Source organism: Mchenga conophoros, linkage group LG8, assembly GCF_057382185.1.
Source record: "Mchenga conophoros isolate Kocher_MC1m ecotype Shallow Benthic linkage group LG8, M_conophoros_male_GT1.1, whole genome shotgun sequence".
Classification (NCBI taxonomy): domain Eukaryota; kingdom Metazoa; phylum Chordata; class Actinopteri; order Cichliformes; family Cichlidae; genus Mchenga; species Mchenga conophoros.
Window position 1 is genome coordinate 3,104,078 of NC_140533.1, and position 22,409 is coordinate 3,126,486.

The 22,409-nt window shown below is 39.9% G+C and overlaps 2 protein-coding genes across 4 annotated transcripts in view; both read left to right on the forward strand.

The window, feature by feature from the left end:
• llgl2 (LLGL scribble cell polarity complex component 2) overlaps positions 1-5,429 on the forward strand; it is a 46,097-nt gene extending 40,668 nt beyond the window's left edge. For 2 of the 3 annotated variants that reach the window (XM_085283620.1, XM_085283619.1), the window contains exons 21-27: positions 349-613; positions 1,444-1,594; positions 2,566-2,591; positions 2,763-2,810; positions 3,160-3,202; positions 3,896-3,957; positions 4,061-5,429. In XM_085283620.1, the coding sequence (XP_085139746.1) occupies positions 349-613; positions 1,444-1,594; positions 2,566-2,591; positions 2,763-2,810; positions 3,160-3,202; positions 3,896-3,935 (573 nt within the window). In that variant the 3' untranslated portion in view covers positions 3,936-3,957; positions 4,061-5,429. The remainder of the gene's footprint in view (positions 1-348; positions 614-1,443; positions 1,595-2,565; positions 2,592-2,762; positions 2,811-3,159; positions 3,203-3,895; positions 3,958-4,060) is intronic. The other variant, XM_085283621.1, reaches the window with a different exon arrangement.
• Positions 5,430-13,205: 7,776 nt separating this feature from the next.
• LOC146567918 (uncharacterized) lies at positions 13,206-20,346 on the forward strand. The gene is made up of 3 exons (XM_085283483.1): positions 13,206-15,207; positions 15,574-15,750; positions 20,278-20,346. Exons 1-3 carry the CDS (start codon positions 13,279-13,281, stop codon positions 20,344-20,346), a joined length of 2,175 nt encoding a protein of 724 aa, XP_085139609.1. The 5' UTR covers positions 13,206-13,278.
• Positions 20,347-22,409: the final 2,063 nt, after the last annotated feature.

Sequence of the window (22,409 nt, forward strand, 5' to 3'; positions counted from 1 at the left end):
AAGATGTCTTAAAAAGTTAATATCAAAGAAAAGGTGGTCTTAAAATGTCTTGTTTCTTGTAAATTTTTCTAAAAGTATTATGTTTTCAGGTAGTATTTTTAAAGACCTGTAGATTACAGCCCTCAAAAATAACAATTAAATCAGTTACTATTGGTTCATGTCACTTGTTGAGCATTGTTGTGTCTTAGCTTGTTCTATGCTCTAAAGAGAATGCCATTTATGTGGTCTAGGCTCACAATTTTTAATATCGGTACAATTACTGTTATTTATTGAGGTGTAGGATAGAAATATTCAATCCTCTTAAAATTTTCTAAACTCTATTCCAATGCATTTGTTTTGTGTGTTCAGGTTTTCACGCTGCCAAAAGTTAGTGCTAAGATGAAATTAAAGCTGACTGCTGTTGATGGCTCTCGAGTGCGACGGGTAGGCATGGCCTGGTTTGGCAGCAGTCGGACAGAGGACTATGGTGAAAGCGGCTTGTTGGTCCTGACTAATCAGGGCGATGTTCACGTGGTGTCACTGCCACACGTCAAGATGCAGGTACATTACCCCTGCATCCGCCGAGAGGACGTCAGTGGAATCGCTTCTTGTGTTTTCACCAAGCACGGCCAAGGTATAGAGACACCTGCGCACACGTTTCTTCCTCTGTTTTACTGGGGCTCTAAATACATTCTCTTTAGAATACAACATCAACAATACAGATGTGTCTCTAGCTCGACCTTCTAGAAGCAGTTTTCAGAAGTCATGTATGTCTTTGTTCTAGCCTAAAGTCTTTAGCCTTAATAGCCATTTGAAGAGATGGGGATCAGTAACAAGTTGCTGACTTTCCACAAAGAGCTAAAGAAACATGTGACAGTCAGAGAATTCAGAGTTAAAATATGTTTTAGTGTTTTGCAACAGCAATTTCTAAAGCAGCTTTTAAAAAAAATTTAGACACACGCTTCAAAATAACTGCCCAAATAAGGAATGTGAGGTGTTTCAAGATGCCTGTACAACAAGACCTGATTTTAGAACGACTTTGATTTCGCTCGCAGAAAAAGTACTGGCTTCATGGTGCTAAACTGGGGTTACAATTTGTATATTTTGTGATTTGTGTTAGTACATGCCGACAGACTTGTATTGTGGGATAAATTAATCAGATTAAAAGATCCATTTACTGTCAGATTATTATGAAAACTGGATTGTTTCGTTTGTATGTTTGTTGGTTTTAAATGGAAAGAACCCTCATGCCGCTTACATCCATGCTGTTCAGTAACTGCTGCCACGAGTTTTTAGAAGTGAGATTTTCTTCCTAAAATGTGATTTTTGTCATGTTTTTTTGTTGCTGTTGTTGTTCAATGGACAGTCATTTTGCCAGTGCACTTATCTACATTCATAGGTCCCCCCACCCCCACCCCGCTTGCCACTTTCACTAAGCTCCTGTGTGCTGTTGTTCTCCCTCAGGCTTCTACCTGATCTCCCCGTCTGAGTTTGAAAGATTCTCTTTGTCGACCCGCTGTGTTGTGGAGCCTCGTTGTCTGGTGGAGGCTCCACTTCATTCTGGCTGCTCCAACCAACACCAGTCACAGCCAGATGGAGCTTCATCTACTCATAGGTACTCATAGGTTTCCTTGTTTTCATCATGTTGGTGTTTGCTGAATACAAAAGTTTGCTGTAGGGCAATTTAAGCCAGGTTGTTAGATGATGCTGGTAGTTACAACTTCCATGTTAAATGGGAGTAAAATCATTGTAACAATGCCAAATAGTATATAAAAGAGAGTGAAAGATTGTAAAGACTGACCCTGGTGAAGAAATAATAAACATTAGATAGAAATCTCACTGATGTGTGCAGAGTGTGTAGATAGAAAGAAAAGTAAAAATGAAGTTAGCTAAAAAAGGTAGAAGCAAGACTGATATTGTGTAACACAGAAGTGCAAATTGCATTTATAAAAAAGAGGAAAAGACACAGCGGTCTGGTCTGGTGGATTTGATGGCCGTCAAAGTGGCTGTCTGACGTTCTGATCCCTGGTTGGTGAAACTCACTCTTGGGACATAGAATGTCCAAAATAATGCGTGAGGCTGAGAGATGCCGACAGTCCTGACTCAGGCGTGCCTCAGCACCTGGAAAAGTAAAACCGCTCAACTAAAGCGCATAGTTGAGTGGTTGCCTCCACCAGTGTGTGAATGTGAGAGTGAATGAATAGTGGGATTGTAAAGTGCTTTGGGTGCCTTGAAAAGTGCTATATAAATCCAATCCATTATTATTATTAATATTCTAACATATTTTGCCTCCTCCTCCCAATGTATAAATCACTAGCTCCAATATAGTCAGTTATGCTGTTTTTGTCTTTTATTTTCTCTTAATGTTTATAAGTGACATCAACCTTCCAGTGACTGTAGATCGAAATCAGCCAGTATGGCTATATCAGCAAAATGTACTCATTTTGCTTCCAGTTCATTGTCCCCTTTTAACGAATATTTTAACAGGATATTAATATTACATGTTTTACATATTACAATAATTGATATGTTTTGACATCCCTAAGAATGAGCTGTCATTACTTTCTGTCTTCTCTGTCCTTTCAGAGCCAAACATGATGGTGAGGATGCAGGTAAAACAATTAAAAACAAATAATATCATTGTAAGTAAATGTGCATGTGCCACATGAGTGTGTGTTCTGTGTTCTGTGGTGTTTTATAATTCTGTGCTATGCTAAATGTGCTGTCTGTTTTTACACGTACCTTGTCTATGGCTGACTGTGTTGACATGCCATCTATTGCAGAAAATGCAGCTAAACATGTTATGGAGCATGCTTTGCTGAATGATGAGAGTGAGTACAAAGGCAGGAGAATATCCTGAAATATAGACCTGGAAGGTCAAATAGCATGTCCCTCAGACATTGTAGTTGTTCAAAGGAAATCTGGCTTCAGTTGTAATTGAATTATACACTACCTTTTTGAGCTGGTCCTGCAGCCTCTTACTCACATTGTCATTTGAAACATCCAAATTACATGTCTCAGAACCATATATAAGCACATGACTGATACAACTTCATTTTTTCCCCAGTGAGCTGGCTTGTTGTGACTGAGCTAACGCTCAAAGTCATGACAAAGTGTGGTGTTGTTAAAAGCAATAGTTGGTTACAGTTGTTTTTTTGTGTTTTGTTTTTTTCTTTTCAGAAGTACTTCAGGAGATCCAGAAGTCACTAGAAGGAGATCAAATGCAAGTATCACAAACACATTCTTTGTAGTTGTACAAAAATTACACAAGGAAAAAAAAGATGTTGTGCCATTCTCAGGCTGGAAAAATGACTGCAGTGTGCAGCTAGATCTGCTTGTAAGAAGTGTTTGCAGCGTGCACCTCCGGGGGGGGAAATGTACTGAGCAACTTCAGTCTGTGTTGTTACTGTGATGCTGGTGTTAATCCCAGAACTCTGAATCCATTAATATTTTTCCCAATTAACCTTTAAAAGTAAACTGACGTAATTCTTTGGCTTAAAAAGCTACCAACATTTTTTTCTTGCAGATTTTCACTTGATATGTTACGAGAAAATTGAACTCATTCAACCCAGAAATTCTTCTAACATTTCTCCAATATTAACGACAAACATCACACTGTGCATTTTGACCATACATCTTTACTTCAATCTCAATCATCCAAATCATTTTTGAAAGTCTTGTGGTTTATTTAAATATAACCTTGCAAATCTAAGGCACGGTTCTATGTTCCTTATAGCGAGAAGAGGCTTTTGCCTAGTAAGCCTTGCAAACAAGCTGTACTTGCTCAGTCTTTTTCTAATTGTATCATAAACTTTTAAAATGCTGAGATTATAGCTCTTGGGTTTTTAAAGGTGAACATGAAGTTGGACAATTGTAACCAATCGTGTTAATGGATTCTGTTTTCTGTTTGTCAAAGGTCATTCCTGGAGAATAATGTGAAAAGTGCTGTAGCGTGAGGAGCCTATCTCAACAGCTGAGGTGAGACTTTGTAGCACTTTCTTTCCTACAAATGCAAAACATGCAATCAATTTTTGAATCCACATCTGTTGGTTCATGGTGTTTTTGTGCTATATCTTTACAGAGAACCGACATGTTGATATGTCTAAAATGGACCGAAGCAACAGATCTTGCCTCCATTTTAGCTGACACTACTGACACCTGACCCCTCTCCTCAAAGACTTACCCATCCCGCCATTTACTGATGCTGCGCTCACACTGGCCCCTTCATAGAGACACCAATAGGCTCTTGTCAGAAGTGCTTTCTGAACATCTAGGGCTTTGGCTCAGTAATGGTGCAAAGAATGTGAAGGAAGTGACACCACATGTGCCTAAGGACCATACACTGCTGCCATAGCATGGCCACACCCATTTAAACCCAAAGCTGGATGAGGCACATTACTGGCGTGTGACCGGATCCCTTTAAATCAGCCTTCTACATCTGACATGGAAGCTACTGAGCTGTTTTGTTTGGTATAAAACTGTTTGTTTAAATTCACTTGATGTTCTAATGGCCTTTATCACTACCAGCATCACCATCTAGTCACTGTACTCTGCTGTATATCTTACTGGCCTTCATCTCCTCATAGAGACATGAAGAAGAAATTTGGGGGATGATTTTAAATAACATTGATAAATATTTTGTGTAGTTTAGATTTGTGATTTGTTGTAGGAAAGCCCATTTCTACCTGCAAAAACATGTTGTGTCCAAAATTATAAAGTGTTAAATTAACAAGTTGCTGTAACAAAAACTTGACAAATTCTTGAGACACTGAAACGCAGAGGAAACGCGCGTTTCAGTCTGAATTAGGTGACACTATTTTAATTCGTTTGGGGTTCTTTGTTGGTTTTGTTTGTTTATACAACATTGATGTAACACAAATCATGCGTTTTCACTTCATGCATAGTCTTTATATTTTTTCATGTCTTAACTTTTTAAATTTATATCGACAAAGTTGGCATGATTTTAACTTTTAGTGTTTTTTTTTTTTATGTTAATGAGCTTCCATGCTATTCAGAAAATCAGTGGAACATGTTCAGTAATGCCTGAGATGATTGATGTGTGTGCGTGTGTTATTTTGACTTATCATTTAATTAGCATTACACATTCTTTACACCACGCATAGGTACTGATGCACTACTGCAATTTTTGTGCATGTTCTGATTTTAATATTTTGCTTTTGCAGGTAATAAATACTGTAATTTAGGAATGTAATTATAAACTATTGTGCTGAAATATTTTTAATATATAAATGACTCTTTACCTGTGGATCTGTTGTAACTGGGGTTGGCTGCTATTTAGATCACACAAGGAAATATTTTGGTACTATCTCTCACAATGCTGGGTGTTTTAGCATCAGTCTAGAATCTATTTTTGTAGTGAAAGAACGCTAATTTTTTTTAAATAACTTTACACTACAGTTTTCTAGGATAAAATTGTTTTTTTCAAAGAATGACTGTCTGGCTCTTTTTTTTTCTGCACAGTATCTCCATTTTTTTATTTTTTTTAACATAGCACAAAATGACTATGCTGCAATGCAATACTTGATTGTGAGTGTCCCCAAGTCTTCAAGTCTATGTGTGCTTGGTTCAGAGACCACATGTCAACTCAGAACCCATTATTTGACCCTCATGAACTGCCAAAGCTCAGTACTCCTTTTTGGTATCGTTTCCTCTAAAAAGCCTAGCTACAGTGTTATGTACTTGCAGAGCATAACTATCTCTGGTAAAATCTATACAATAAAGGAGGAATCAGCTGTCCTGCGTGATCCAAGTGTTGATAATAATAAAAACTTTATCTATAAAGCACTTTCAAACAAAGTGCTGAACAAGTATTTGAAGATAAAAATATATATATACAAATAATAAAAACAATACAGTTTAAAAACTGATAAAGCAAAAGGGAAAAGCAATAAGAACCAGGAAAAACTTGAGGCATAGAATTAATACATGTAGGACAGGGGGAACAAGTTTAACACTTGGATTTGAAAACCACAAAGCATGCCTGCCTAATATCTTGAGCGAAGTTGTTCCACAAAAAAAAAAAAAAGCAGGCTCCCTAGTAGTTTTTCTTCTGGTTTTAGGAACCTTTAGAAGGCCAGTATCCTGAGATCGGAGAGCACAGGATGGAACATAGAGGTACAAAAGGTCAGAGAGATATGAAGGCGCCAAACCATTTAATACCTTGTAGGTGAGCAACAGGACCTTAGAATCTGCTTAAATCTGGCAAGGCAACCAGTGAAGCGATTTCAGTACTGGATAATGTGCTCAAAATTCCCAGTTTTGGTTAAAATGTGAGCATCTGCATTTTGTACCATCTGTAAACCTCTAAAACTTTTCTTCCGTAACCCAGTAGGGAGAGCATTACAGTAATCAAGCACAAAGGCACAAATTCATGGACAACAATCTCTGCACTGCCAAGTGATAAAACTTGTCTGATTTATTCCTTAGGTGATAAAAGACAGTCTTTGTTGTCTCTTTTACATGAGACTTGAAGGAGAGCTCTACCAAGCCACATGCCCAAGTTTTTTACCTTTAAATTTTAAACTGCTGGCTAAGGGTAAACATAAATTCAGTAAAATTATCATTCACATCGGCAGTAATGACACCTGGTTATGTCAATCGAAGGTCACTGAAATTATTACTGAATTGGTGCTTAACTTTGCCAAAACAATGTCGTACTCTGTAGTTTGTTTAGCCGCATGTCCTCCTTAAATTGCTGGCTGTCTAAGTGGTGTCCCCAAAACGATGTGGGCTTTATAGATACTTGAGAAACTTTCTGGAGGAAACCTGGTTTTGTTAGGAGACACGGCATGCATCCCACTTTGGATGGAGCAGCTCTCATTTCTAGAAATCTGGCCAAATTTATTAAAGCCCCCAAAACGTGACTATCCAGAGTTGGGACCAGGAAGCAGAGTTTCAGTCTTACACGCCTCTCTGCAGCTTCACACCTCCTGTTATCCCCTCAAAACCCCATCCACTTAGAAACTGTCAGCTCCCAAACAGACTTACTTAACTTAAATGTGAAACCAGCAAAATACGACTTAAACATTAAAAAAAATCACAAACCTGGTTACAGCAGGATCATTATGTTAGCTTAAATGAATCAACGTCCCCGAGTCATACTAACTATCAGAATCGTTGAAGCACAGGCTGAGGGGTGGTTTGGCAGTGGTTTGAACTCACCTCTCTGACATCGCTCACAGAGTAGTCTCTCACATTCAATTGTACATTTCTGAAGCCCCTGGAACCCCCCACTTGTTGTAGGTCAAGCAAGCTGGTTATGGGTCCACATTTACTGGACCCATAATAGCATCTTAGGTTGGAACAATTTCTGTCACCAGCACTGTTTAAAATCGTGTTTGTCTCCTTCAGCCATCTGACACCTCGAATCTGTCTTCAGGTATTGCTGTTTATAATTACTTAGTATTCAGAAAAGGCTCTCTCTCCCACCTCATTGTCCCTACGATTGTGCAGTAGATTTGCTTTCAGGTGCTTCGCTTACTCAGTGATCACTGATCAGGATTCTCCAGTGTGACAACCAAGACCAAGGTATCGGTCCACCTAACCATCTTTTTGTACCTTCCAAGTAATACACGGTGCCCAGACCACCAGGTATACCTGCCACCCTGGTAAGAACTGCACCATCTCTTTTCTCCAGTGCCTGTTCTGGTCCCATCTTTAAGGATGTCAAAGACTACCTGTCTCCATGTCCTGCCTGCATGTCCTGAACACCACTTGAAGTGTGTGTAAGACAGGTAGAGGGAGGAAGTACTGGTCAGCCCGAGTTTCCCTCTGATCCCTCCCTTTCCTCTGATATGTCGGGTTTAGAAAAGTAAGTAAGTAATCACAGCAGTTGTAGGCTTGGGTTCAGTCTCTGGCTGGGGTCTGGAGCAACCCTGGAAGAAACCCTGCTTCCTCATGGAAGTCTAAGAAGATTGGACAAGGACTGCAAGTCACCTCATCCTTAGTCTATAGCCAAGGAGGATGCTGACTGACACCACCAGGTTGCTGGTCCAGGTCCAGGGCCTGGTCCAGCAAGAAGGAGAACAACTAGTCTGAGGTGATGGAGACTCCTGGTGTTTGGCTCCTGCATATATACATTATTCATTTCTTGGGTGCTGCTACAGATTCCCAGTAGCTTGTCAGTATTGTTTGGCTGATCAACTGAAATGCAGACTGCAGCATTGCCAGCCCCCCTCTGTTTTAAGTAAGAGTCATTGTGTCCCATCAGCTTTTCAATTTAATATTAAATATAAATTGTGTGATTATATACATTACAATACAAACCTTACACTATTAATAAAAGGCCAACATTTTGCATTTAAGTAATCATTTTACCTTAAAATGACATGAAAACACAATTTCTAACTGATTATTACATATAACAAACAGGTTAATAATGTATAACAACAGTGAATAATCATGAATAATGACTTTGTAAAATCTTTGAGATAAAATATCTGTTTTCTCTATAACTTACTGGGACATGCAACAGCTGAAATTCTGTAATTTCATAATGGAATGTCGGATTAATTCCATCCTGGGTAGGTTCCTCTACACGTATAGCACGTAGAGGAACCTGTTTCTCACCGTGCTCTTTCTCATCCTGTCCATCAGCTCATATTGTTAATGTAACCCAGATGGAAAAAACACGATTAGATGACACAAAAGATAAAAGAAGAGACAGTATTTATTTTCTTTATTTTACTTGTTTACCTCAAGTGTTACAGTTCCTATCGCAATCGAATGCACTGCTCAGTTCACCCCACATGGTGTTGCCTAGCTCTCAACAGCCAATCAAAGCCTACATTCAGCCTGTCAACTGGGAGGTGAGGTGAAGGCACGTGATTCTCCTGGGTTTCTTTCTGATCTCAGCCATGGTAGTGAAGGCAACTACTGAAAAGAAGACCTAGAAACACAGAGAACAAAAAGGGGAAAACCCAGAGTTAAACTGTGGGACAAGAAAAAAACAGAAAGCCAGCCTACTTACCTACTGGAAGCCTGGAGCTGAGTGAGTGAATGAAGGAGAGAACTAATGTCAAAAAACTTGAAGATTCTTACCGTCCTTGTCCATGCTAATGCTAGCACAGGCTTACCACTTACTATCCAGCTGGAGAGCTGCTGCTGTTCTGATACTGGTGTGTTCGGCTTTGAAACACAAAGCAACTGTGAGAAACATTTTCCTGTAGCTGCTCTGAAGCTATTTTTCCTGTCGGTTCACTGTGTGCTAAAGAGAGTAGTGGTAATATTAAAGTTATGAGAGTGAACTAAAGTGGATAATTGTTACGGTCCTGGGCCGTTTGACTACTCCCAGCTGTGTTTCCCTACTGTTTCTTCCCTCGTTATCCCTCTATGTATTTAAGCCTTTTGTCCTTCTCTGTGTGTTGCTGGTTTGTCTGCTTATCATCCATGTCATTTCTCCAAGTAAAAGATGAATAAAAGGATCCGTAACTCAAAATTTCAAGTTTTTCCTAAATTTTGAAGTAATAACTCGAAATTTCAAGAAAATAACGCAAAACTTTAACTTATGGATCCAGCTTTTAGTCTGAGACCTGTTTTTTTCCCCCTGAGACCTGATGAATGTTTGCCTGACACCTGAGACCTGACATTTTTTTGTCTGAGACCTGACGACTTTCTTCCTGAGACCTGAGGGTGTTGTAAAAATGGTCGACCGTGGCTCAAGAGTTGGGAGTTCGCCTTGTAATCGGAAGGTTGCCGGTTCGAGCCCCGGCTCGGACAGTCTCGGTCGTTGTGTCCTTGGGCAAGACACTTCACCTATTGGTGTTGGCCAGAAGGGCCGATGGCGCGATCTGGCAGCCTCGCTTCTGTCAGTCTGCCCCAGGGCAGCTGTGGCTGCAACTGTAGCTGCCTCCACCAGTGTGTGAATGGGTGGATGACTGGGTGTGTAAACCGCTTTGGGGTCCCTAGGGGGGACTAGTAAAAGCGCTATACAAATATAGACCATTTATGTTCCATGTCTCCACTCAGGTTTTTGGCTCCTTTGTATTACTTTTGCATGGTGATGGTCAAACAAAGCTTTCTGAAGCATTAAAGCTTGTGTTGAAGCATTAAAGCTTGTGTTGAAGCTTCATTACTTGAAGCTTTTCAACACAGTCATCTCTGGGGACATCTGGTGGCCAAAAATATAAAGAACAGCTTGAAGCTACAAATTAAAGTGTACTGCTTCATTATGACTGCCCACTCCACAGAGTGGAGTTCACAATCCGGTCTGATGTTGGGCCATCTTTGTGTTGCTTTGAAAATGTAATTTTTGGGGGTGAAAAATTATGTTTAATTGCTTAACAAAAAAATTTGATCAATAAACATTCCTTGTTTAAACATGGGCCATGATTTGGTCTTTCTTTGCTTTGACTCCTTGATGTTGGTAAATACAATAGATGAAAAATACATATAATATACATATAATAATGTACAACACATTATGGAGTGTGCTTCTGTTGTGAGGTCCTGCCTCAAAGGTAGTTATGCAATTAACCGCTGGAAAGTGTTTTTATAAATAATATTATATTAGGCCAATTTTCTTATACACATTTTTAAACCTGGGCGTAGAACTGATTGTGAACTGGAAAGGGGAAATGCTTATGAACTTGTAAAGTAAAAACATTTACTTTACTTGCATGCATTTAAGGATATGCATGCAAGTAATTTGTTCTGCTATGCGATGGCTGAGTCTGTTTGTTTTCTTGGAGATAATTTCTCCTGCCTAAGAGAAAATCCTCTCACATGGAACAGAAGAGGCTGGAGTGCACAGAAACTGAGACGCAAGTTGGTAGAGATGCAGGTATACGGTCGTCCTGGGTCCTACATACTATCACCTAAAAAGAACAAATAAATTAAATTGCTGCACATTTTGTAGGATAACATTTTAAGATTATTTTAAAAATAAAATTATTTAATGACATGTATATTATGAAAAGCAAATGTTTTGTTAAGACATTTTAAGTTTTTTAATTTTTCAGATAAAATAAACACACGCAAAATGAAGGCAAAAGTTAAGTCTCAGTTAAGTTGGTTATCTGTGTCTGCACTTTGGTCCTATTTCTCTCCACAATAATTGTGCAGTGTTTCCGAACAGTGTCTTTTATTTTATGCTGATTTAAATATAAAAGAGTGAGTCTTTTTATTTTCCTGTTGCCAGTTTAATGATGCTAATTTAAAAAAATCAGATGAAGAGAGTAAAATAATGTTCTATTTTGTAATATGCAAATTATTGAAAGAATTTATTTCATTTCTACTGTGAGTCTAACGTAACTGGGGGTAATTTTTGGTGCAGACCTATAGTGTTAGAGAAATTAAGCTCGATACTTTGATACCTCTAAACCGAACTCAGCATGTGTACTTTGTTGTTTTATTTGCACATGGTTTTGATGTGGCTGTGATGTATGAAATTTTGAATGTTAATGGTTACTCACCATCAGTATTACTGAAAAGAGAAATATGTGAGTACTTGAATGTTTAGTTCTCATATTTGATGCATGTTGTACAGCTAAGATATCTTACATCTTGATGCAATATTTTGATATTTAATTTAAACTTTAAATAGTTCTTAATATGATAATAGACCTGGGTTATAGGTTAGGTGTTTAGAGAGAACAGGAAAGTCCGAGGACCAGGACGAGCTTCTGGTCATAACAGATGTTGAGTCAACCACTTTGAGGAAAATCACCATGAAGAAGATGCACACGTACACACTCACACATATGTTCACACTGCACTTACAAAGATCAGGAAGTGAAGTCAGGTGTTACCGAAACAATTCTTTAAAGGCCCTAACGGACACTTTTATTTCATTTAAGTGTGCACACTATTCATGTTATTTCTGATAATTAGAGTCAATTTGATTATTTTGTACTCTTTCTGTACAGATTAGACAATCTTTTTTATGCATTGTAACAATATAAGAGTTGCTACTCAACAGTTATTCTTGTGTCTGAGTCATTATTGCTGCTCAACACTTTGGCTCCTTACGAACTTATTACTAGCCCAAGTAGTTACTGTGCTGTAGTTCACTTTTATATCTCTAAAACTGCATTGAGCACTTGAAACAGCACTTCTCACCTTTCCTCCCAACCATTTAGCAGATGTCCATATGAATGGCAGCACAGTGCTCTGATCAGCCAGGTAGAACTAAATAATTCAGAAGGCCTTCTGTGTTTGTGTGGCTGCACTTTACTGCAAGCAGTTCAACTTTGTCATTGTTGTGTCACAGGCATACAATGTTGTTGGGTGTATATTACATATGTGGCTCTCTGCCCTTGGTTTAATTTTAGTGGGTGGGATATTTGTGTGTCAGCTCTCCTCCTGAGCACAGCACATATTTCGATCAGTAACACTAGTTCTTGAGGAAAAGCGAGAGGACTTTGCGGCCCCCCCAGCTATGCCTTGGTTTCATCTGAGAAGCCTGGTAAGCTATATTACACTGAAATGAGCTCTGTGCTTTTACCCCCAGGGACACTGGGTATAGAGCCACATCTAGGCTGAAGGCGCAGACAAAATCTGCTGTTTACTGTTACTGTCATCAAACTTGGAAAAGATTTATAGCCTCTTTGAATGGACTTTCCTTCCTTGTGTGTTATCCTTATCCTGAAGATTAATTCTAGCCCACAAAGTTAGCTCAGGAATGTCAAGTAAGTCGAAAGGATCAGGGACTTAAATCCTGAAATATGGTCTCAATAGTGAAAGATGAAGTCAAGGACCTGGTTTCACTCAATTTGACAGCTATGTTACTCGATAATCTAGTCATCTATATTTATTTAATTTTTTAGATTTTGATTTAATGTGTAAGGCTTTACCTCTTACCTTTCTTTTTGCAGTCTCAATTTTCCAAATGAAAACTTTAATGACAAAAAAACCATTTTTTTTAAATACTTTGTAGGTTAGTTCAACTCTGAAGAACTGATTGCATACTACAACTTGAATCCCAAGCTAGAACGGATTCCATGAAACAGAAGACAAAGACAAAAACAAACAAAATTCTATGAATAAATGTGAGACAGAATAGTTCTAAAACAAGTCAGTCTCCTCAAGAAAGAAAATGGATTTTATTAACACTAAAGGATGGAAAGTCCAATGAAACTAAAAGAAATGTAAGAATGAAAGCAGTTCAAAGCAGAAGAGGCTCCAATGAAATGGAGCATCATACAGAGGAAGAAAATAAAAAAACAGGACATGGAAAATTGCATGCACAACACAAGAACGATAATGACTTTACAGGTGGGAAAAAAAAGATGACCAAACATTCACCAAAAGTATTCCCAGCCATTCAAAATAGGATTAATAATGGGTTCCACACTAAGCCTGAGAAAGAGAGGGTATGCAGGGAGCTCAATGGAGGCATCGGTACACGAAATTAGTAATAATGAGGAGGCGGAGGAACAGAGTAGCGATGACGAGCCAGTTAAGATGCAGGCTAGTGAGGAAAGTAGTGAGCGATCTGAGGTGTTGAATACTCAAAGAGATACAGAACAGTCAGCAAAAAAACAATTAGACAAGGACGAAGGTGAATCCACCAGAAGTGAGTCTAAGGACCAAGAAGAAAAAGAGGGGAGAAAAGAAGAGGAACAAAAACAAGAAGAAGACGAGCAGGGAGGTTATCTATGTGAAACTATCAACCATGACAGATTTGCAGACAAGAAGATAACCTGGGGGGAAAGGTCTAAAAAACCAACTGCTGATAAAGTCGTCAGACAACACAGAAACACTCCCGCAAAGCCTGCTCAAGGATTGAAATACAAGATGTTTAAAAAGACAAAGGATCAGCAGGCTGCAAAGACAGAAAAACAACGGGCCAAAGCAGAGAAGCTAAGGTTGGAAAAGGAAGCCAAGGAAGAAAAGGAGAAGAAAAAGAAGCCACAAAAAGAGTACAAATCTCGTTCCACAACAGAAGGGGTTCAGCCTCCAAAGGGTATTTCTCTTATCAGGACTGACCCAGCAAAAAGTGAGACCCAGTTAACAAATAAAGTAAAAAATATCAGAGGGAGAGATTCTTCCGTAGAAGTTGATCTAATCATGCTTCCCAAAGCCAGAATTGAAGAACTCAAAACCATTCTGGATCCAGAAGAGCAGCAGGGCCAGAGTGTCATTAACAGGAAGTCACGGATGTTGCTCTTGGGGAAAGTCAAGACATTATCTCTCCAACGCAAAGCAACCACGATTTTGGCAAAGCCTGATAAAGAAGAAACAGTTACACGCACAACTGATGGGGGGTTCAATAATTTTAATGACCATTTGATCGCACGGGAAAAGGGTATGAAGAGTTTGTGCAGGCTGTCTGGCTGGAATCAAAAGAAAATGCCACAGGGGTTAAACTGGAGAAAAAATCTTTCTGCTTGGACTAAAGCAATTGGGATTTCTCGCTGGCTCTCAATTCAAGCCATAAACCAAAAACATGGCCTAAGAAAATCTAAGGGGAATATTTTCAAACAAAAGATGGCTGTAGGAGTTGCCAGTAAAGCCAACCTGGCTAACAGGAAAAGCAAGAGCTCCACTGAGAACAAAATTGTTGAAGAGAGAGCAACCTTCCAGGGTACGGACAAGGAAGGAACAGAAGAAACAGTCCTAGGTGGGGAGAAAGTTGTAGAAGCCAGATATGCTGTTGTACTCCCGACAATGAATAAACTAAGCAAGGAAAATATAACAGAAGCACCTAAGGCAGATCTTCAAACTTCTACTCCAGCAATTCTACCAGCAGAAGCCACAACCCCAGAGCTCAGACCTCCAAAGCCAGGTGTCAAGTCTGTGCTCCCTGTCAAACCAGATCTAAATGTCGTAAAGTGCATCAAGAAACCCTTGTCTGGAGGATTAACATCAGTTCAACATGAGCCTAAAAGCAGTTCTGGACTCAATGAGTCCACCGCTGAAGACAGAAACAGCAAAGGCAATCAAGATAGAGTCAATATGTTCGAAGCTGCAAGAGGGAAGGTGAACACCTCTCAAATCAACATAACCAAGATGTCCTTGTCACTGGGTGGTCCAACACAGGCCTCAGGACAAGAAGAACAAAGAGGTAGTTTAGCTTCAATGCCCACTTCTGCCACTCGACCATTTCCAAATGGAGAGTCCAGTGCAGAGAGATCAGGTGTTCGGTCTTTGTGTGAAGAAGAAGCAGACAAGGAAGTAGCTCATCTGATGGGTGAGGGGAGAATATGTTCTATCTCCAAACCAAAGGTACATTGGACTGGGAACCCACGGATGAGTGGAAAGCCTCAGGTAGGGGTTACATTTTTGTTAGTGGACTTTTAAACAAGCATTGTTTAATATGTGGCTAGAAAATGTGAAATACATTTATTTAGGTATTAAAGGCTTTTTGTAAGGCCAAGATTTACATTTGGATAAAACAAATAAGGGAAAAATTTTCATACATAAATAGATGTGTAGCTAACTGTAACTGTAGCCTGTAATCACGTTGATGCTAAGATGGTTAACATGTGTAAAATCTTGGTAAACTAACAATTAAGGGAGTGCTATCATTGCACGCAGCAACAATAGCACTCAATATGTGTACTTCTCTCAAGCTATGCTCAAGACAATACATCTTTCAAGCTTAGTTGTCAATCTTTTTCTGTGTGGGCTCAGGACTGGTTGTGTGCTGAGAACATGTTGCCCCATCAGACAGTGGAGAAGCTAACCAAATGGACAGTCTATGAGGATGAAGGCCAAGCCCGGCCCATCCCATCCCACAATGGCAGGGAATGCTGGGAATCAGAAGATCCCAACCAGGAGATGCTAGAGAGTCGACTAGTGAACATACAGGTATTGATACTCTGTTTTAGTATAAAACTATAAATCACTTCATGACAGCAATATTTAAATGCTACTATTAGTTTGAAAGGGGGAGAAGGCATTGGGATTAATAAGAATTTAGCATTTCCAATTCGATTATCGATATTCCTTAATATACTACACAGAGCAGTTTTCTTTAAAGTAATGCAGTAAGTTATGAGGTGCCTTAAGGGACATTATTACTGAAACGCTCTCACACTCACTACTGAAATTTTAGCTCTCACACACACTACTGAAACGCTCTCACACACACTACTGAAACGCTCTCACACACACTACTGAAATTTTAGCTCTCACACACACTACTGAAACGCTCTCACACACACAACTGAAACGCTCTCACACACACAACTGAAACCAGAGGCATTTCTGCTGAACAGGAAGTTGTTTCCTGACAAGGAAACTGATGGAAAAAGTGGTATATTTCAAAACACTACAAGGATTTCTACTCAGCAACCTGCTAGTACAGCAGTCCCCAACCTTTTTTGCTAAAATTTCAGTAGTGTGTGTGAGAGCGTTTCAGTAGTGTGTGTGAGAGCGTTTCAGTAGTGTGTGTGAGAGCGTTTCAGTAGTGTGTGTGAGAGCTAAAATTTCAGTAGTGTGTGTGAGAGCGTTTCAGTAGTGTGTGTGAGAGCGTTTCAGTAGTGTGTGTGAGAGCGTTTCAGTAGTGTGTGTGAGAGCTAAAATTTCAGTAGTGTCTGTGAGAGCGTTTCAGTAGTGTGTGTGAGAGCGTTTCAGTAGTGTGTGTGAGAGCTAAAATTTCAGTAGTGTCTGTGAGAGCGTTTCAGTAGTGTGTGTGAGAGCGTTTCAGTAGTGTGTGTGAGAGCGTTTCAGTTGTGTGTGTGAGAGCTAAAATTTCAGTAGTGTGTGTGAGAGCGTTTCAGTAGTGTGTGTGAGAGCTAAAATTTCAGTAGTGTGTGTGAGAGCGTTTCAGTAGTGTGTGTGAGAGCGTTTCAGTAGTGTGTGTGAGAGCGTTTCAGTAATAATGTCCCTTACGGCACCTCATAGTAAGTTACTCAATTTCTTGCTGGAGAAATTCATTTGTTATACTACTCATTAAATAACTTTCATGTTACTGTGTAAAATGACCTGAAATGCATGCATGTCTTATAATTACCATTTAACAATATAAACCTAAGGCTACAGTCCCACGCATCACCACAAATCTCTATGCTAAACTTTCTCTTAGTATTTATATATGAACAAAAAAACCAGACAACACAAAGCAAAAATGAAAACCAGAGCAAATAGACTTTAAAATGATCAGTGATTCTACTTTAGAAACATGATCAGGTATAAACAGAGGCTGCATCTTGACTGGTCATCTGTTTAAGTTCAGGGTCTGGCTGCAGAGCTGAGGTCAGCATTCACTCAACTTTAACTGAACTCTGGGTTCTTGGCTAGCTTAGCATTAACATGCTCTCTGTGCTGATGCTTGCAAGGAAGTGAAGTTGTGTTAGCAACATAATGCAGTTGTTTCTGTCCTGAATATGGTTTTTACTTTACCATTGAACCCTTGTCTTTAGGGCAATAAAAATAAAAGTCATTTCCACATCCACACTGCAGACTGCACCACTGTTTTCCTCCTCCAACCCAACTAAAATCATCTGTTTGTAATGCGAGTGCAAGTAGAACTGATAAGCAGGATCGATAGGCATGCTAACTAACAATTCCAAGGAACTGGACTGCTGGGAATCAGTTCTCTACGAGAACCGAAACATCAGTTTCATGATCATTGATATACAAATTGACAGGACAATTAAACAATGATCAAGAATATCCTTCACAGAGAACTAGAGAATGGATGTAGTTAGGGCACTAGCTCTAATCATTAGGCAGCTATGCTATTTATAAGCCTGGGGAAATCTGCAGTAAGCTGAGACTGAAGAAATCACTTGTATGAGTGATGAAATACTTCTACCACTAAAACCGCTGTCCAAATGAACAGTCTTTCCGTCCACACCGACACAGCATTTTTACTCAAGGAAAATTGAGCTTATCAAAACGCTCTCCAATGGGAATAAATTTGAAAACGCCGTTTTCATGTCGCAGTGTGGACTGTGAAAACTGAGGTTTTCGAAAATGATGATGCATTTTAGTCGTATGATGCAGTCATATGACCAATTCAACTAAGATGGCGGACGGCATTGTTTAGCAGTTGTTTTGTTTGCCATCAGTTTGTATCAATTTATGCTCCAGATAGCTTTTCTTCAAAGAAGATGGAGTGTTTACTCAGAGCTGTTGTTCAGTGGTGGAACGAGACGACAATTGTGTTTCATTTTGTTGCGACGTTTCAAAGAGCCGGAAAGTAAATAAACGACCGACGGTCGAATCGTCTTATGTTTCACGCATAGGAATGTAAGCGTTTTCAGTGTGAATGAACAACTCTTTGGAAACAACTGAAAATGATGGAGCCACTTTTCATATCCTCCCTGGTGAATTTGATGTGTTGGTCCACCGAGTTAATGTGATGTGGTGAATTGATTTTCACCCAGGTGCCATCCACACACCTGAACTAATGACTTTGGTAGGATAGCAAAGCCCTCTTTTCATCTTCTTCCATGTATAAATTGGCCACAATGGGTGAAACTAGGGAACCCATGGCACACCCAAGTTTCTGCCTGTAGTATGATTGTAGTAAGATTAGGGGAAACCTGCAGTCAGCTGAGACTGAAGAAGTCACTTGGATGAGTGATGAAACATTTCTCCCACTGAAAACGCTACGGCCAGATGGACAGAATCAACTTTTGGGGATTTACTTACCTGGGTGATTGAGCATGCATCAAGATGCATAGAAACCTATTATACAAATGCATATCCTAACATTTGAATGAGTACTGATCATTTAGGCACAATTTATATTGGGCAATTTTCTCATTTAAAAAGCTTCCTGTGAATACAAATAATTTATTTTTTAATAAAGTGGGAGTTTTCGTCTTCTAAATAAACAGAATAACTCATCACCCCTCTACTAGAAAACATAGATTTACCCATTACAGACAAGACACAATAGCACCACCATGATGGTTTAAATAAGCTGAGAAATAAAAGACTTGCTGCTGGTGGATTTATTGCCTGCTCTTTGTATATACAATAGACCTTATAACACACAGCATCACACTGTCATGAGGTTGCAGCCTCATAACACTCTTCCATTCGAGCAAACTGAATTTTTTGCCTGCTGTGGAAAGCTTTTGAAAATACTTGACCAAAACAAATCACACTTTAAACCAGACCTTCCCAAAGTGTGGGGCCCGCCCCCTAGGGGGGGCGCAGAGCCATTGCAGGGGGGGCGTGGGATGAAAAGGGGGGAAAACAAAAAAACAACGCTTGGACACTGCTAGCACGGGGCGCCCACACAAATGCAAAGCAGGAGATGAAGCATCGCTGAATATGTTTCCAAACCAACTTCATTTTAAGCCAAAGACTAGAAAATATGGTGAAGCATATCTGCCCTTTGGCTTCACCTGCACAAATGCCAAGGTAGGTCTCCCCTGCAGAATTGGTTTTCCCTGCATAGGGAGCAGCGCTGGGCTGTTCAAATCACAGACAAACAGTATCCTATATTCTTGATTTTTAGTTCACAAACACTTGTTGTAATGACTAACTACTCCTGACATTTTGGAGATGTTAGCTCTGTATACAGCGGGATATAAATAATATCAGGTTGATCTTGCCACGATTTTTCCCCAGTTCAAATCACGGACAAACAGTCTCCCACAGTTGTTTATGTTTTTAAACCTATTTTGCACAGAGAGGCATTTTTTGAAAAATGTATTGATAGCAATGTTGAATATTACACAGGAAAAAAACAACTACACGTAAAATAATCACACCGTGACACCTCTGCCTTTGTAAATGGAGGGACAGTAACTGCGTGTGAAAATGTAAGCGTGTAAAACCTGCACACAGTCAGATTAACAGTATTTGGTCTCTATCTGCTATTCTGCAATTAATCTCATGTAAACAATAACGTGGCGCACAGCGTGACGTGAAAAAAGGCACATACCTTTGACGTTGCATGATGAACTCTGTATTCCTCGTCCACACGTAAACGCAAAAAAGGAGTTTTAAAAAAATCTCAGTTTTCGGTGATTCAAAACGCTGTTTACGTGTAGACGAAACAACTGCGTTTTCAAAAATACCCGTGTAGGTGTGGACGTAGCGTAAAAGAGTAAGTAGTTTATTTTATTACTACCTGTAATTTATTGCAGTTTACTATTTGCTTAATTGTTTACTACATGTTTGAGGTGTGAAATAAACCGCAATGGAGCAAAATATGGGTGTGTGGTTGGAGGATGTGTTTGTGCACGCGCAGGGGTGGGGGTTTGTAAAACAAAGGGGGGCCCAGCAAAAAAAGTTTGGGAACTACTGCTTTAAACCATCAAGGCCTCTAGAGCAGATCCTTGCCCTTTCTGACAAGCTTCATTCAATGTTAGCCAGACTGCAAGATGCCTGTGGAGATGAGGTGGGGGGTTGAGCTGTCTGCTTTTACAGGTGATGATCCCCGGCAGCCAGAGTGCTATAGAGGTGGATGAGGTGGACGATCTGTCCCAACTGGAGTGAGTACAGACACAGACACACACACTCACGCACGCACTCTTTATATTTTAAATTGTGCATAGTTTCAACCTTTCTGTCTAACGGTTATAGAGAGGTGTGTGAGAGTTCTGTGCTTCTGAATTTGAAGAAGAGGTTTCATCGTGACTGGATTTATGTAAGTTTAAACGATTTTGAGTCTTTCTTACTCAGTTCATATGAAAAAAGGTCGTAATTTATTATATATAATCAGCATTTTAAACTGCACATCAGAACAAGCTTTCAATAAAAAAATTATGTCATTACTTTGTGGAATAAAAATATATATCATCTATTTTGTATTATGTATTATAGTTTTAAATATGATAACGATAACAACAAATTGTAAATTGTGTTTTTCCTAATGATTACCAAATGTTGGTGTGGTTATGGTTAAAACCCTTCATTCCAAAACAACAATTACTGTAAATATTAGTTTCTGTTTCACAATAGCGATCAAAAGTAATGTTCATAAATTTAATAGTAATTTTTTACCATTTACAATTTCTAATGTACATCACTAACAACTTTACAAATACCATCCACATTATGACTTTTAGTTTTGAGTTCTCAGGGGTGACTTCTCACGAGTGAGTAATTTATCTACATTATATAGGCCTGGTCCGTAAACCACCTGCGGCAGTGAAGCATCCAGCTGCCCTATGAGCAGGAGATTTGGGGTAATGGGGTCAGGATTAGTACTATCCGAAGATGCTTAACCAAGAGGTTTCACATTAAGGATCCCTTATACTTCAATGAGAGCCGTGCGGAGGACTTCTTCTGTCACACTCTGATCCTTCAGGATGACCTGGAATGCAGCCTTAACTGACCTTATCTCCCTTTCCCAGGCTCTTCCAAAATGGGGTGCATGCGGTGGATTATAATGAAAGGTTATCCTCTGCTTTGCCAGCTGTCCCTGAAGAATGGGCGTCATTATAGAGAAAACTTCCTCTAACTCTCGAGCCCCACCTCGGAAATTAGTGTCATGATCCGACCATATCTCGAATGGTGTACCCCGATGGGAGACAAATCTTCGCACGGCCATGTGGAAAGCGTCTGAGTCCAGACTTGGCAGCAAAACCAGGTGTACACATTGGGTGGTTAGGCACTTGAAGATGATGCCCCAGTGCTTCTCCTGCCTCCGGATATCTTGATGGTGTAGGTACCAAAGCAATCGACTCCAGTTGACCAAAAAGCAGGTTTGTGGATCCGGAGTCTCACTGTGGGCAAATCAGCCATTTTGGTGGGAACAGGCCTCCCCCGCCATTTCTGGCACTCTACACATTGTCTTTGATGTCTCCGGATTACTTGTCAACCTCTGATGATCCAATAAGTGCGCTGTATCTCTGCAAAGACATGCTCTGGACCGGGGTGAAACAGAATTGTGTCGAAGTATTGGACAAGGAGCTTAGTTACCGGGTGTTCTGGAGGTAGCCCAATAGGGTGTATGGTGTCCAGACCTTCAGCACATCTCAGGTGCCCTCCAACCCTTATCAGGCCAGTAACCAGATGTTACGTTCCCCTGAGGGGTCTAGGCGGTGAGGGGGAAGTAACAAAAGGTGTCCAGGTCAGAAAAAGGAGTCAAGGAGGCAAAAGGGTTAAATTAAAGAGTTTTATTAAAGTAGCTCAACTAAGAGAGACGGACAAGCCGCTATCACCATTTAAGAAAAACAAACAAAACTCAGGCGTTGGTCAATAAAGCAAAGTCAAAAGGAAAGCGCAGCTCACTAGCTGGAAACCACAAACACAGCTCACTAGCTGCAAACACCACAAAACACACACAGCTCACTAGCTGCAAACACCACACAAAATGGCACTCTGGCCCAGAGCTCACCTTTCCCTGGGCTTAAATACTTTTAATTACTGATGTGAGTCAGCTGTGTTACAGGGAAAGGTGGCACCTCAGGCAGAAGAGGTGGTGGGACACGCCCACACAGGCACCTTCAGGAGGAGGCCCTGCTAGGGCCGTAACACCAGATCATACTCAGGGCAGAGTGCACAAAGTTGACTATTTGGGGCCAGAGTTCTTCCCTTCATCAGGGCCATCACAT